This window comes from Eimeria acervulina, genomic scaffold (assembly GCF_000499425.1).
Source record: "Eimeria acervulina Houghton genomic scaffold, Eah_scaff302, whole genome shotgun sequence".
In the NCBI taxonomy this organism is placed as follows: Eukaryota; Apicomplexa; class Conoidasida; order Eucoccidiorida; family Eimeriidae; genus Eimeria; species Eimeria acervulina.
Window position 1 is genome coordinate 18,102 of NW_013547782.1, and position 15,331 is coordinate 33,432.

The 15,331-nt window shown below is 39.5% G+C and overlaps 2 protein-coding genes across 2 annotated transcripts; one reads left to right on the top strand and one right to left on the bottom strand.

Moving 5' to 3' along the window:
* Window positions 1–1,619: 1,619 nt before the first annotated feature.
* Window positions 1,620–11,514, bottom strand: EAH_00031730 (DNA-directed RNA polymerase II largest subunit, putative; the record flags this gene model as incomplete). The annotated part of the gene is made up of 12 exons (XM_013392376.1): window positions 1,620–1,747; window positions 1,934–2,053; window positions 2,342–3,746; window positions 4,312–4,803; window positions 5,718–5,993; window positions 6,549–7,191; window positions 7,405–7,670; window positions 7,988–8,710; window positions 8,897–9,236; window positions 9,571–9,742; window positions 10,100–10,193; window positions 10,537–11,514. 12 exons carry the CDS (start codon window positions 11,512–11,514, stop codon window positions 1,620–1,622), a joined length of 5,637 nt encoding a protein of 1,878 aa, XP_013247830.1.
* A 1,012-nt stretch (window positions 11,515–12,526) lies between these two features.
* On the top strand, window positions 12,527–13,119 carry EAH_00031740 (small nuclear ribonucleoprotein E/G, putative; the record flags this gene model as incomplete). The annotated part of the gene is made up of 2 exons (XM_013392377.1): window positions 12,527–12,596; window positions 12,923–13,119. 2 exons carry the CDS (start codon window positions 12,527–12,529, stop codon window positions 13,117–13,119), a joined length of 267 nt encoding a protein of 88 aa, XP_013247831.1.
* Between the last annotated feature and the right edge of the window lie 2,212 nt (window positions 13,120–15,331).

Here is a 15,331-nt window from a genome sequence, read left to right on the forward strand (position 1 = left end):
AGGGTAATAAATAAAGCTACCAATAGGATTATTATATTAAATACAACAATAAATACAACAAATATAACAATAAATATAGACAATAAATATATAAAGAGAAAGAGGCGTCTTGCGCACTTCCCGGGGGACTGACTTTTTTAATTTAAAAAAAATATAATTTAGCAGAAGAAATAAAAAAGAATTTCAACAATGTTTCTGCTGATATTCAATTAATGAATATCAGCAGAATGAAGATTTAGTTTTAACTCCGTTTAATCCATTTTTACTTAAATTAATTTATTTAGGTGTAACTAATTATAACTAAACAAAACACTTGAACAAAAACCGAAATAAAACAATTTAGACAATAATAGTAGGGAAAAATTAAAAAACCAGAGGAAACAGCTAAATAAAACAATAAAGTAAGGTGATTAAAAGAAACAAATATACAGGAGTAGGATAAAATAATTAGAAATAATTAAGTAAAACAGTTGATTAAAACATTCATTTAAAATAAATTGGGTAAAGTAAGGGAACCGCTTTCGCAGCAACAAAATAATAAATAAAACAAAACGCTCTAAATGCTGCGTAGCAATAATAAAGGAAATCAATAAAGAGAGGACAACTAATACAGCAGCAACAACTCCTTAGCCTCAGGTTTGTTAAGGGTTTAGGGTTTGTTGTCTAAGAACATCTTAAAGGGGGTTTAACCAAGCCTACAGGGGCCCCTACAGAACCATAAAAAACAATTCCTACATTCTATATACATATCTTTCTGCTCTCTCTGCTCTTATACTGCTCTTAGCCGCCAAGCAAAGCCTAACTCCTACGACTGTCTATATATATATATATATATGTACATATATATATATATTTATTTATTTAAAGAAAGCATTTTGTCTTTAAAGGGGCCCCTGATCTAGGGGCCCCCTTGAAAGAATAAATAAAAGCCCCCAATAAGGGCCCCGAGACGCAAACGGGGGCCCCCTTTAGTAGCTTCTAAACAAAGCAATCTTAGGGGCCTCCCAACAGAGTTTAAACCCTTTTAGGGGCCCCTGTTTCCGCAACCTCTTCAAACCCCCCTCTTAAAAACCCCTCAAGCCCTCAAACCCTAAACCCCTAACACACAAACAACTTCTGGGGGCCCCCTATTGATAACCCCCCAAGGGGGCCCTTCCCGGAACGCCTTCGGGGGGCCCCTTTGGGAGGCCCCCTTTAGGGGCCCTTTTGGGTGGACTCGTTTAGGTGCCCCTTTGGGGGCCACTTTGGGGGGCCCCCTTTAGTAGCCCTTTTAAGAAGCCCCTCTGAAAGACCCTTTTAGTTAAGCCCCTTTCAGGAAGCCTCTTGGGCCCCTTCTAGAAGCCTCTTTAAAGGCCCCTTCCCTGAGCCCCTTCGGGGGCCCCTTTAGAGGGGCTCCCGAAGGGAAGACCCTTAAGGGGGGCCCCTTTGGGAAGCCCCTTAAGGGGGGCCCCTTTAAGAGGACCCTTTAGGGGGGCCCCTTTGGGTGGCCCCGTTGGAGGCCTCTTATAGGGGGGCCTTCTAGAGGGGCCTTTTAGGCAGGCCCCTTTAGGGGGGCCCCTCTGTGGGGCCCCTTTACGGTTGGTATTTTGTTTTGTTGTTGGAGGCAGTTGAGGGCTGGCCTACGTTTCGGGGTTTTCCTGTTGGGTTTGCGGAGAAGAGGGAGGAGAGGCCTCAACTGCAGCCTCGCTGTCTTCTCCTTCAATGTCTTGGGTGAGCTCAGTAGCATACGGATTCGGTGAGAAAGGATCTAAAGAAAAAACACAAAACCCTAAACCCTAAACCTTAAACCCTAAACCCTAAACCCTGATGTAACTCCTCTGATGTGCTTCGAAACCGCAACCGGAGGGACCCTGAACCCTGAACCCTAAACCCCAAACCCTAAACCCTAAACCCTAAATCGTGAAGGTGCTTTATCTTTTAAAAGGCCTCTAACCTGCGGGTTCATAGGCTGGAGAAGTAGGAGAATACTCCTGCGCCCCTTCTCCATATGTAGGAGAGGAGGCCCCCTGAAGCGGAGAGGTGGGGGAGTATCGCGGCGATTGCACAGAGTAAGCTGAGACGAAAAAGCAGAGAAAAAAGAAAAAAGAAAGACGAAAATACTTTTAAAGGATAAATCAACGAACAAATACGCCCGTATACTTAAAGGGGTATAAACAAGACAGGAAAGCAACAGATCTTTAAACTCCTCTTCTACCAGCAAATAACTGTCTGCTGTTGCTGCTGCTGTTGTTGCTGCTGCTGCTGCTGCTGTTTCTGCTGTTGCTGTTTCTGCTGCTGCTGCATCTGTTACAGAAGAGGAAAGTGAAGGGCTTTATTGTGAAGAAAGTATTGATATACTAACCTGGTGAAGCAACGTTTGCATAGCCTCCAGCTTGTGGTGAGTACACCGGAGAAGTAGGAGAATAAGCAGGAGAAGTAGGAGAATAAGCAGGAGAAGTAGGCGAGTAAGCAGGGGAAGTAGGAGAGTAAGCAGGAGATGTAGGGGAATAAGCAGGAGATGTTGGCTCTTGAAGAGGAGAGGTAGGCGAATATGAAGGAGATGTAGCAGAGTAAACAGGAGATGTCGGAGAATAAGAAGGAGATGTAGCAGCATTTGCATTCGGAGAAAAAGGAGCTATAGGCGCAACTGCTGGAGAAGAAGGGTTTAAACCAGCAGCTGAGTAAGCAGGTGATGTAGGCGAATAAGAAGCAGGAGAAGAAGGAGAATATGCAGGAGAAAACGTAGGTGATGTAGGGGAGTAAGATGCGCTGTAAGAAGGAGAAGCAATATTCCCTAAGCCTCCTGCTCCTGTGTCTCTTGTGTTGGGTTGATAATAAGGGCTTTGAAGAGGAGAAGAAGGCGAATAAGAAGGAGATACGGTGTCTAGGCAGCTCGTAATCAGCGGAGAAGCAGGCGAGAAGCAACCCCCAGCAATGGGAGACATAGGGTTTTGCTGCTCACGAGGAGAGAAGCAAGAAAGAGGAGATACAGGAGAAGTAGGAGATCTCGGTGTTTGTTGTGGAGGAGAAAACTTCCCTCCTAAAGCCTGTGTATCTACAACAGCTCCATCAACAGCTGATGGTGAAGTAGGAGAAAGAGGGTTGGAGGGTGATTGAGCAAAAGAAGAATAAACTGTTGAGAAAGGCATAGGAGAGAAGACAGAAGAAAGCGCATGAGGAGAAGGAGAGCCAGCAGCATCTGGAGAAGTACCTTCACCGCCCCCAGGAGATAACAGGACGCCTTCAAGAGCAGCACTGCTGCTGCTTTCTTGTTGCAGTTGAGAAGCTCTGTGCGCATCTCGAAGCTTCTCTTCATCTATTAATAAATCAGGATCTCCTGTACCTAGAGGGCATAGCTGACCAAGCATAATATTTTCTGTAACACCTCTTAAATGATCTGTTTCTGCAAAGATAGCAGCTTCCATGAGAATTTCAACAGTTTCCTCGAAAGAACATTTCTTTAAAGGCCCCTTCTCTACTCTATTTATACCATGGCGAGTAATACTCATTAAATATCCTTTCTGAGTCATAGAGTCGCACAAAACCGCTAAATGACGGTAGTTTACGTAGCTACCATCGAAAGATATAACTGCACGAAGTTCTCTTAATAATGCACGCCGAACAGCTTCAATTCCAAGTACAGCAAATATTTCTGTTATATCATTGCTTGTTGTTCTTGTTGCATCTACACGAGGACACGTTAATACTTCTTCTAGATTGCATCCGTCAGTATCTAACACCCAGTTGTTCACCCGTTCAAACTTTCCCTGAAACAAAACACAAAAAAATAGAACATAATTATTCAATTCATTAATTCATTCATCTTGTTAATTATCCTCCTCTCATAAACAACTCTAATCCCATACATTTCAGCAAAATCAATGCAATTCATAACAACACACGAATAAGAACAAGAGTAACAAACAACAAAAACAAAAGCAATGAGAACAACAGCAACAGGAATACGCACAAGAATTTCAAAACCAAGAAAAAGAATATTAAAAACAAGAATATTGAAAACAACGATATAAAAACAAGAGGAGGAGTATTAAAAGATGAAAATAATAAGGCGGTACTCTGCTTGGACGTCTCAGTTATTAGTTGATAACAAGCCTAACTCTTTGAATATTTTGTTAATGTTTGTTTGTTAATAGCATTACTCTTTATTGCATATCTATTTGTTAATTGAACTATAGTGGAAATAATTCATGTTGTTTTGATTGAGACGATGATAATTGTTGTTCTGCGATCTGTTTGAAGTGCATGCGCAATATATATACATACACACACATATATATATATATATATTTGTTTATGCTTTGTTTTTCTTACAGTTGTCTCGTTGTAAAGCGTTCTAGCTTCTTCTCTCATATAGACTTTCGTAATTCGGTTGACTCCTCGAAGTGTAATTCCTACAAGACAATGAAGCATGAGTTTTTGTAAGAAGCGATTTTCTATTTCAGATGCCTGATCATCCACTGAGTCTTGTTCCGCTCCATGTTTTTTTATTCTTATTCTTAGTACAAGTTCATCGGAGTTATCATCTGTCCATATACAGTCTAATTCATCATTCTCGAACTCCCTGTATATTGTTTCCCCTATCTCTTTCATTGTTAGCTTCTTGTCTATCATTACTTTTGAGTCCAGCTGTACACGCAGCAGCCACCGTCCTAAACTTTGAGGTAATTCTTCTTCATCAGGGAATTCATAATAATCTCCAACCCATTGTTTATCTTGAGGAACTATTGTCTTCGTAGGATCTGGATCATATATAACTTGCGCAACAGTGCAGACCTTCTCCAGCGTTGTGTGTTCTAAGTGCGTCTGTTTGCAGAAAAACAAACAACAAACACAAACAAAGAAAGAGATAAAATCCAATACATCTACGAAACAATCACATAATGCAGCTTCTTCTCTTGATCTATCGTCATATACAAAACTTATATTATTTCATTTATTCATTCACAATATGCTATCTAAATACACTCAGCAAACAATTCATATTAATGGCTTGAGGATATACACAACATTATTATTATTATTGTTATTCAATGGATGTTGTCGATCTCAGCAGCAAATGATCGCATGCAATATGCAGATACGAAGATACACTGTAATGTTAAAAGAAGAAAAGAAAGAAATGCAAACAATACGGTGAAAACCACTACAAGAAAAGAAGCAAAAAGAACAGACAGAAGAGAAGGATTTGCATAAAATTAAGATGAGTACACCGTAGCGACAAACACGAGTAAGAAGAAGCAAACAAATACACAAAAAACAGGGAAAGAAAAAGATAGACAGATGCATGAGAGTCAACCGCTAATCATCTCCAGCAAACAACAACTAACGGAAAGAAGAAGAAAAGGAGAAAAAATTAAAATTAAACAAAGCAGAGAAACACAAACTCAACAAATTCTTTTATAAGCAAAACAGCTACGACTCTTTACTACAACAAAACAAACACCAACGAACTCGAACATACAAAGAAAAAATAAATATAAATAAAATAAAACAACCGCGATCATCCAACCAGACTAAACAAGGCACACCGAAAAGCAAACAAACAAAACGAACAAACAAAACAAAACAAAACAAAACAAAATAAGACGGAACATTAATATATGATTGTTCTAACCTGCACATCTTTTGCTCTAAACAAAAAAAAGCGAAGCATAAGAAAACAAAAGAAAACAAAACAAAAGAAGAAAATATTAATATTAATATATGATTGTTCTAACCTGTACATCTTTTGCTCTTTCTTGATCGTAAGCTCCTTCATCGAGCAGATACACCGTAAGACTCGGCGTTTTAACAGTTTTCGCAACATTGATGAGTTCTTTTAGACGGGGAACTCCAAGAGTAACGTTTTTAGAACCAACACCAGCAAAATGAAAGGTATTTAGAGTCATTTGAGTAGCCGGCTCTCCTATAGACTGAGCTGCTATTGCTCCTACACATTCTCCTGCATGCGCTAAAGAACGATGAAATTGACGCTCTACCTCACCTAGTAACCACTAACAAACAAACAAATAAACAAACAAACAAACAAATATATATTTATTTGAGTTGTTTAGGGATGCCATACTGCTAACTTTAGTAACAGAAGAAGTATCAACGCTATCGTGTTATTGTATATTTCACTATTTCACTATTCTTATTATCATATATATATATATATATATTGACATGCATGTATATCCATATATTCATATATATATACATGTATATATATATATATATATATGCATATATATATACACAACCAACAGAAGAGCGCTGCATGTAGACGCCATTCTCATTACCATTACCACCGACCTCAGCGTTTTCTGTGTTCAGCATTTGCAGTTTATCTTCATTGAAGTGTATGGATTTAATTTGTATTTATTCCTTAGTGTGTATTTGTATAAAAAGATACAGAAGATAAAGCAGATAAAGAAGTTAAAGAACATGTAGCAGATAAAGCAGATCAAGAAGATAAGGAAGATAAAGAAGACAGCACAGACAAAGAAGATAAGGAATAAGATAATGAATATAAAGAAGATAAAGAATAAGATAATAAAGAAGCTTACATGAACTGCCTTAACGCCGAGTTGTTCTCTCTCCATCAATCTTCTTGAATTGAGCACTGTTCTTAAATGCGCTTTCATGAAGACAGTTGCATTTTCCTGCACTTCTGCGGATATAGTATCTGCTTTGCAAGTTTGTTTAACTACGATAAGTTTATCATTTAATAACTCCGAAACACTCTTTGCTATCGCCACAGGGTCTTGTTTCTTCAGTTGTTCTACAGACGGGGGAAACTGCGCCTTAGCAAATTCAAGCAAACGCATAATGTTTATAGGAATATGTTGTTTAACCTCTCCATCAGGGAATATACTTTTACATAGACGCAGTTTATCTTCTTTAATGGCTTCATATTCATCTTCTAGTACTTGTTGAGCAGAGAAATCAACGAAGAGCTTCGTACGTAACTCTTCATTTAATATCCAACCTTTTCCATAACTTTCTTGATCTAAATCATGCCTATACACCCGCCGAATCTTTTCTGCATCCATCTGCATCAATTCTATCACTTGGTCTTCAACATATTCACCACTCATTCCGTCTTCTCCATATAAAAATTGCAGTACCTCTTGTGCGCTGTTTCGCACTGTTCTATCATAGCTGACTTTCACATCTTCCATTGCTTTCATTAATCGCCGCTGAATATACCTGAATATACATGCAAACAACAAATGTATATATATTTATATATTTATTATATTTAACTAAACATAATATATATAATATATAATATATATATATATATATAAAGTGTATAAATGAATGAGCAAATAACTTATTAAATAATAAACAACTTATATATTTACTTAATAAATATATAAGTAAACAAATAAATAAATAAATAAATAGAGCACATCTTACCCCGTTTCTGATGTTTTGCATGCAGTATCGATAATTCCTTCTCTGCCTCCCATAGCATGGAAGAAAAGTTCTTGAGGGAGTAAACCTGTTAAATAACTATGCTCAACAAACCCTCTACTCTCTGGAGAGTAATCAAATTTACTAAAATGAGGCAAAGAACGATTATTAAAACCAAACGGAATTCGCTTTCCTTCAACATTTTGCTGTCCTACACACGCCATAATCTGCGATATGTTGATAGTACTCCCCTTAGACCCGGCCAGCACCTGAAGAAAATATATTTAAACCCACAATTAATTAACCAATTAATTCTTAAAGTCAAATAAGATACTACAACGATATAACGAGGAAAAAAACAGAAAATAGCATAAACATGAACACAAAACAAACCCCAAATGTAACAATTAAAAGAAGAAACGACAAAAACAACAGCAATAACAAGGAATGAAGCCTGAATATCCCAGCAGCAGCAACAGCAGCAGCAGCATATAAGAGCACAACGTAAATGCATCTGCAGAGATAAAAGAGAGAAAGAAAGCAGCAAGGAGTTAGCAAACGGTGAGAGAAGAAAAGAAAGACGAACCATAGCCATTATATTGTTGGATTCATCGAGTTGTTCAGATGCAACTTTTCCCGACTTTTCTCTCGCTGCATTTAGCTCTTTATTAACTCTTGCTTCAAAACTTTCTCTTAAACTCTTCCCAGGCTGTGCCTCCAATCTGCCTTGGTGGGCTAGCTTTGTCAAATGCGCTACTTCTTCTTTTGCTTCTTTCAGAATTTCCTCTACTTTTCTGCAAGTCTCCGGCGAGGTAATAATGTCGCTACACCCCACTGTAAAGCCCTGATGAAGCAACCAGAAGTTTACAAGCTTTTGTAATGCTCCTAAGAAATCTTTTGTTCTTTCCGGCCCTGCCTCATTCCAAAGAAGATGAATAAGAGAACCACTGGAGGAGCCGACTGTTTTTTTGCAGATTTTCCCTGCAAGAAGCTCCCCTTGTCGAATAATAACACGTTCATCTCGTTCTGAAATAAATAAGTTCTCTTTCTTTCGGTCAACCAAGCCCCCAACATCGCGCATCATGTTGATTCGCATGCGAGTGTTTGCTCCCCCACCTCCTGTGCTGGTGTTGAAGCAAAGCAACAAAGAAAATAACTGTTTCCCTGTCCATAGAGGCTCAGGGCAAAGAATAGCTGGAGGAGGAACAATGCCATCCCAGTAAGGAATTTGCAACAGCAAATCAAACACCATTGGGCGTGTTAAGAACGTATCTCTTCTCGTAAATTTGCTGACAGCTAGCAGCGAATCCTGCGCGGCACAACAAGAAAATAAACAAATAAATACTATTTTAGTAACAAAGAAGAAGAAGCAAAAGAAGTATATATGCAATAGAGAAAAACCTGCAAAAGGCGAGCGCACTGAACAGTCGAAGAGAGCGAAATGTACGTCGAGATGCAGCAGCAAGACTCATCATGTTTTCTCTGTTTTTCTTACCTGTACAATCCCCATAACAGGCTTATTTCCTTGAGGAGAAACAATTTGCTTGGGGACAAGCATAAGATGTTTAATTTCTGCACGTGTTTCCTCGCTCTGAGCCAGGTGTAAGTTCATCTCATCACCATCGAAATCTGCATTGTATGGAGAAGTAACAGATAAATTAAGACGAAAAGTTGAATAAGGTAAGACGCGCACTCGGTGACCCATTATAGACATCTTGTGAAGAGAAGGCTGCCGATTAAACAATACATAATCTCCATCTTGCATATGCCTCTCCACCCTATAACCAACCTCCAGCGCAACCTCTCCCCCTTTCTTTGCATGTCTCAGGTCGAATCTGCAGTTCAAAACAAATAAATAAACAATCATACATACAAATGCATCAACAGACAAAGGCAATTATAACTCAAATAAACCCTAAACCCTAAAACTGTAGACCCTAAACCACAAGAACGAACAACAAACCAAATACAACATTCATACGAAAACAAATAAAAACAAAACGACCTAAATAACAACTCAAAACAACCCCAAACAACCATAAACCCTAATAAACATATATAATAAATAAGTATAATACATAAGCATACATATAAACATGTATTATACGCTATATAATATGTGCATGCAGTAGAGCGGGTTTGAATGAAGTGTTGTTTTGCGTATATTACCTCGTTCCGTCTTCTCGAATAACATATTTGGCTCCCGGCCATTCTAAGGGCCCCTTTTTAACTAATTCCTTTAACTTGTTGATATTTAAATGCGTGACAAACTCAGGATATGTTAAAGTCATTGCTATACTCTTCGGCACCCCCACCACATCAATGGGAAGATTAGGATCGCCTTAAATAAACAAACAGCATAACGCAGTAAACAATACCTGTGCATACACCCCAACGCTCACCTCCACCTGTACACCACAGCTCTCCCGGTGGTTATACGCAGAGGAATCATAAACATTATTGCTAGGTATACATGCATAGAGGCTTACAGATACAGATATATATATACATATATGCAGACATATATATATATATATATATATATATATATATGGAAGCCGCACCCACACCAAATACACCTCAGGCATAGAGATGCACTGAAGATACAAGCAAATGGAGGAACAATTCATGCATGCATGCATGCATGCATGCATGCATGCATTGTTTGTTTTGTTGGTTTATTTGTTTGTTAGTTTACCTGTGATGACCGTTCGCGCTGAGAAGTCGACTCGCTTGCCCATTAAATTACCTCGCAAGCGCCCCTCTTTGCCTTTCAGTCGCGACCGCAGCGCCTGCAGCAGAACGAAAACAAATATAATATAAACGCATGCAAACTGCAGCATTAGAAGCAGCAGCACCAACGACTCCAGCAGCAACAAGCAACTGCAGCAGTACCCGCAGTAGAACAAGCACAGCTGTAGCAGAAGAACAAGCACAGCAGCAGCAACAGCAGCACCAGCAACAGCAGGAGCACACGCACAGCAGCAGCAACAACAGCAGCATCAACAGCACAGCAGGAGCACAATCACGGCAGCAGCAACACAGCAGCAGCAGCACAACAGCAGCAGCAGCAACACAGCAGCAGCAGCAGCACAGCAGCAGCAGCAGCAGCAGCAGAGATGGATGTTAATGCACCTTGATAGGCTTCTTAGATCTGGTGGTGGCGACTGGAACCCCCGGAATATCGTTATCGAAGAAGGTGGTGACGTGATACTGCAGCAAAAGGTTCATCTCTTGCAGCACTGCAGAGGGCACAGAGTCGCCTTGCCTCTTTAATGAAGCATTTGTCTTAACAATATCCATCAACTTCAACGTCAGATCGTCTTCACTGCGAGTATTTCCATTTTGAACACTCGGGCGTACTGCAGGAGGGGGTATAGGAAGAGTGCTAAGAATGAAAGAGGCGGGATGAGCTCGCACAGGATCAAACCCTAGCAATCGAATATCTTCTTCAGATACTCTACGTATAATTTGCAGGGCTTCTTCAGGTACTAATACCCTCCTTAGATCTTCAGGAGCTTCTTCATCAGTCTCTATAATATTACCCTTTTGTTCAGGAAATGCAACCATTAAGTTAGGCCCTTCTTTAAAATATCTCGGCTGTATACAACCACAACCTCCTCCTATACCTTGTCCTTCTTCTGCTGTATCTTGTTCAATATCACAACGTCTCCGCCCTGCACATAGATCTACTAATCTCTTCAAACGCTTTGCTGGGGTTTTCACTGCTGCTGCAGCTAATAACCTTGGATCTTGGCGAGAGATAAGAAGACGACCGCAAGAGCAGCAAACGCAGCGAAGAACACGCAAGACAGCTCCTATAAAACCATAATGATATACAGGTTTAACTAAGTTAAGATGCCCGAAGTGCCCTGGGCAATTCTTAACATCCATTAAACATGTTTGGCATTTTAAACGATAATCTAATGTCCCTAGACGAAGGTCATTCAAACCATTCGCCTTAGGAAGACCTTGTTCATATAACTCTGTACTCGTTATTTCACAAACAGACATCCTCTGAATCTGCTCTGCGCTTAATACACCAAACTGAATTGCACCTACCCTTTTATAAGGGCAAGGAGAATAAGGGGTCGCCAGAGATAAAGCTGCCATCTTCGCATGCACTCAAAAGCCAAACAATATCTTTCAATTTATCTATGTATGCACGGCGGCTTCAATAGATACGCATCCACAAGCAACATACATGTAAACCAAACGAAGCAAAACGGAGGCGCAAATGCCTCACAAATACAAATAATAATACTAATCCCACTAACAACACCACACAAACAAGAACAGAGACGAAAGAAAATAAGAAAAACCTTCCCTCGCCTGTTTTCAGGTGTACAGACACCCCTGAAAGCCCCAGCAGCTCGCAGCGCGCCTGCTGCGCGCTGCGAGCTGCTAAACAACCACCAGAAGAATAAAAGTGTTTCTTCGCTTCTGCAAAAGAAGGAAAAGGTGAATGAATGCCTCAGCCCCTGCAAGTGTTCGAGAAGGAGCGAGAGCGGCGACGCGTCGCAGAGGGAAACGCTGCTTTTTTGTGTGATTAACCCGCCGTTCTCTGAACAGAAATAGCTGAAATTAATAATGAATTAAACGAAAAAAATGTTTTTACCCATGAGGAATAACAGCCCCCACATGCAGACTCAACAACATCGGACGGCCGCCATTGCGCGCATGCAGATATCATGCCTAAGGTTTCTTCGCACTTCTTTGCTTGTTCTGCCTTCATCTTCGGTGTATTTATATTCCTTTTCTTCTTTTCTTGCATTTTGGTTATTAAGAAATATCATTAAAACCCTCTGAAGCCGTCAGGCCTGCGCTTTCCTGTCGGTTTCGCGCAGCTTCCTTCCCGGGGCTCTCCTGCTCCCCCTCCAGCTCCTTTGCGGAGTAATCTGAGTTTTCATTTGCTCTCCAAAGAGGAAATAATACATTAGTTCTGTTTATTGAGTCTAAAGCGGAATAATCTTGACGACAAACTCAGCAGAGCAGAGCTGATTGCGAGTCTGGAGCTGTACGTACACCCCAACAACAACGCGGAGAGGAGCTGCGGAGTCGGCTCGAAAGAGGAACGAAGGAATCAAAATTTAATTTCTTATTTTCATTTTATAAGCGTTAAAAGATGCCGTCTGTCATCGGCAAGGCAGGACCTCCTGCAGATCTTCGTCGCTTTATGGAGAAGAGGCTCGACGGTAATTCTATAAATGCACATAAATAAGTAAAAATATGAATGAAATATAGACAGATAAATTGTTGGTATGTAGGTAAATATTGTAGCGATGATGTTTTCTGCGTTATGCACATTTTAAGTGGTTATTTATCTCTGTCTCTCTGTTTACTGCTCTCTATTTTTTTTTGTATGTATTTTGTTTTACAGTGTCTGTCTTGTATTGTGTTTAATTATATTGCACTTTCTGTCTTTGTCCATCTCATATATTCTGTCTAAACACATACGTTTTTGCTTCCTGCTGCTGCATTTAATTGCTGTTATTTGTTTTTGTTTCTGCTGTCTGTACAGTACACCTGAGCGGTGGGCGGCGCGTCGTTGGTGTAATGAGAGGCTACGACACCTTTATGAATGTTGTTTTAGATAATGCATTGGAGCTAAGGGGCCGCCCTGGGTCTAAACAAGTTGAAAGAAATGAATTAGGCATGGTTGTTATCAGAGGAAACTCAATATTAGATTGGGAGTGCTTAGACAAAGTGCGCCCTTAAATGCAGACTAAGGGACCTGAGCTGAGGTGTACGTACACCTCATTTCATACGCCAACAAACCTGTAAGGGGGAGTTGGCGTGCAGTTATTTATTTATATTTATTCCTTTCTCCTTTCTTTTTCAAAGAAGGGGAAACCGATACAAACCACTGGAGGTTCTCGCCTCTTAATTATCTCCACCCTAATTAAACGCTCTTTCGTTTGTTCTTGTTTAGGGTTTAGGGCTTAGGTATATATATCTGCATATATATCTGTATGTATGTATGTATATCCCTTAGGGTTTAGGGTTTAGGGTTTAGGGTTTAGGTCTTCCTGTGCAAAAGACGGCACCGAGAAACATATATATATATATATATATATATATATATATGAGAGAGACAGACAGACAGAAAAGAATGCAAAGAAAGAGACAGAGAAGAAACAAGAAAAAAGACACAGGGGGAGACAGAGAGGAAAAGACAGAGACCACACCAGAGGTAGAAATACAGACTGAGACAAATGCACACAGAGAGAGAAGGAGAGAGCAATAAAGACGAAGAAAGAGAAAAAGAGACAGAGCGACAGAAACAGAGAGACAGATAGAGATAGGGAGACTAAGAGAAAGAAAAACAAAAGAAATAGAGGCAAAGAAACAGACAAATATGAGGAAGATTGAATTAAACAAACAGAGACGGATGTAGAAATAAGGACAAACAAAAAATAAACTACTTCACCTCAGGATTAGGATAGCAGAGAAGAGGCAGCAGCAGCGACTGTGGAGTACGGCGCAGCAGCAGCAGCAGCAGCAGCTACTGCTGCTGCTTCAGCTGCTGCTTCAGCTGCTGCTGCTGCTGCTGGGTTTGATGGCAAGCGATGCGAGACTGCAGGAGCAGCAGCAACAAACAGCTTTCACCGCTTGTTATTTGTATACTGAGTCTACAAGTCGTTGTCGCTTTTTCTTCCTTGTGTGTGTTTGTTTGTTTGTAAGAAAATATTTAAACCTTTTTCGCGTTTCTCCCCTTCGTTTTACTCCTTTAGGGGAATTGACTGAGTTTAGGTCAAGGAATGAAGAGCGACATATATATATATATATATATATATAAAGATATACGTATATATAAATATATACAAATATGCACATATCTATACATTATATATATTTATAGAACCATTGTGTTGCCTTTTGACCCGCTTTGCGAAGTGAAGAGATTTGTTTTCTTTTTCTCTGTTTTAAATGCAATACGACAGAAAGCATTAAAAATGTTTGTCTTAGAAAGGGAATGCATGCTTATTCACAGTTTTTGTTTTTCTTTGTCTTGCGTACTTCTCGTTTACTTCGGGCTGTCTACTGGTCTATGCAGATGTATTTATTTATTATTTATTTAAAGTCTTCGTATTGCACAACTTAGTGGGGTGTATAGGGTTGCTTCGATGCTGGCATGCGGAGCTTTTGCCTTGCAGCAGAAGCAGTAGCCACAGCAGAAGCAGCAGTAGCAACTGCAGCAGCAGGAGGAGCAGCAGCAAGGTGTGCTGCTGCAGCATTCACGACAGAAGCTGTTGTCTCTGTCTTTTCTGCCTTTTCTTTGCATCTGCTTCCCCCCTCAGGGGCTATAGAGGAGACCATTGTATTGTATAAAAGATAATAATGATTAATATTGTAATATACAACTGTTATATTATCTTTAATTCTCTTCTTCTCTCTTGTCTTCTCACTCTACTACTGCAGCAATTTGCGTTATTCTGCGTTTTTAATTTTAGTAGAAGGCGACGCGCAGAGCCTGAAATGCATGCAAAACATAAATAATAATTGTAATGCATGCATATTATATTATGCATATATATAGTACATATATATATATTTACATATGCATGGCGTTGTAATATTGAACATAACTAATAGTTATACTGCATATAATATTATATATTTATGTATATATTGCATATGTTATGCAGCTTTCTTGAATAATTATGCAGATACCCGATCTGCATATACACCTGCGGAAAGGCAAATCATTACTATGAGAAATGCAAATATATATAAGTGATGTATCTACATGAACATTATATGTACGAGTATATAAACAGAAATGTGCATAATATATGTACATTTATATACACATATTTATGCGTATGTATGCATAAATATTTACACACGCACATACATGCATACATAAACATAAATAAATAAATGACAAAATAAATAAATAAATGAACAAATAAATAAATAAACAAAT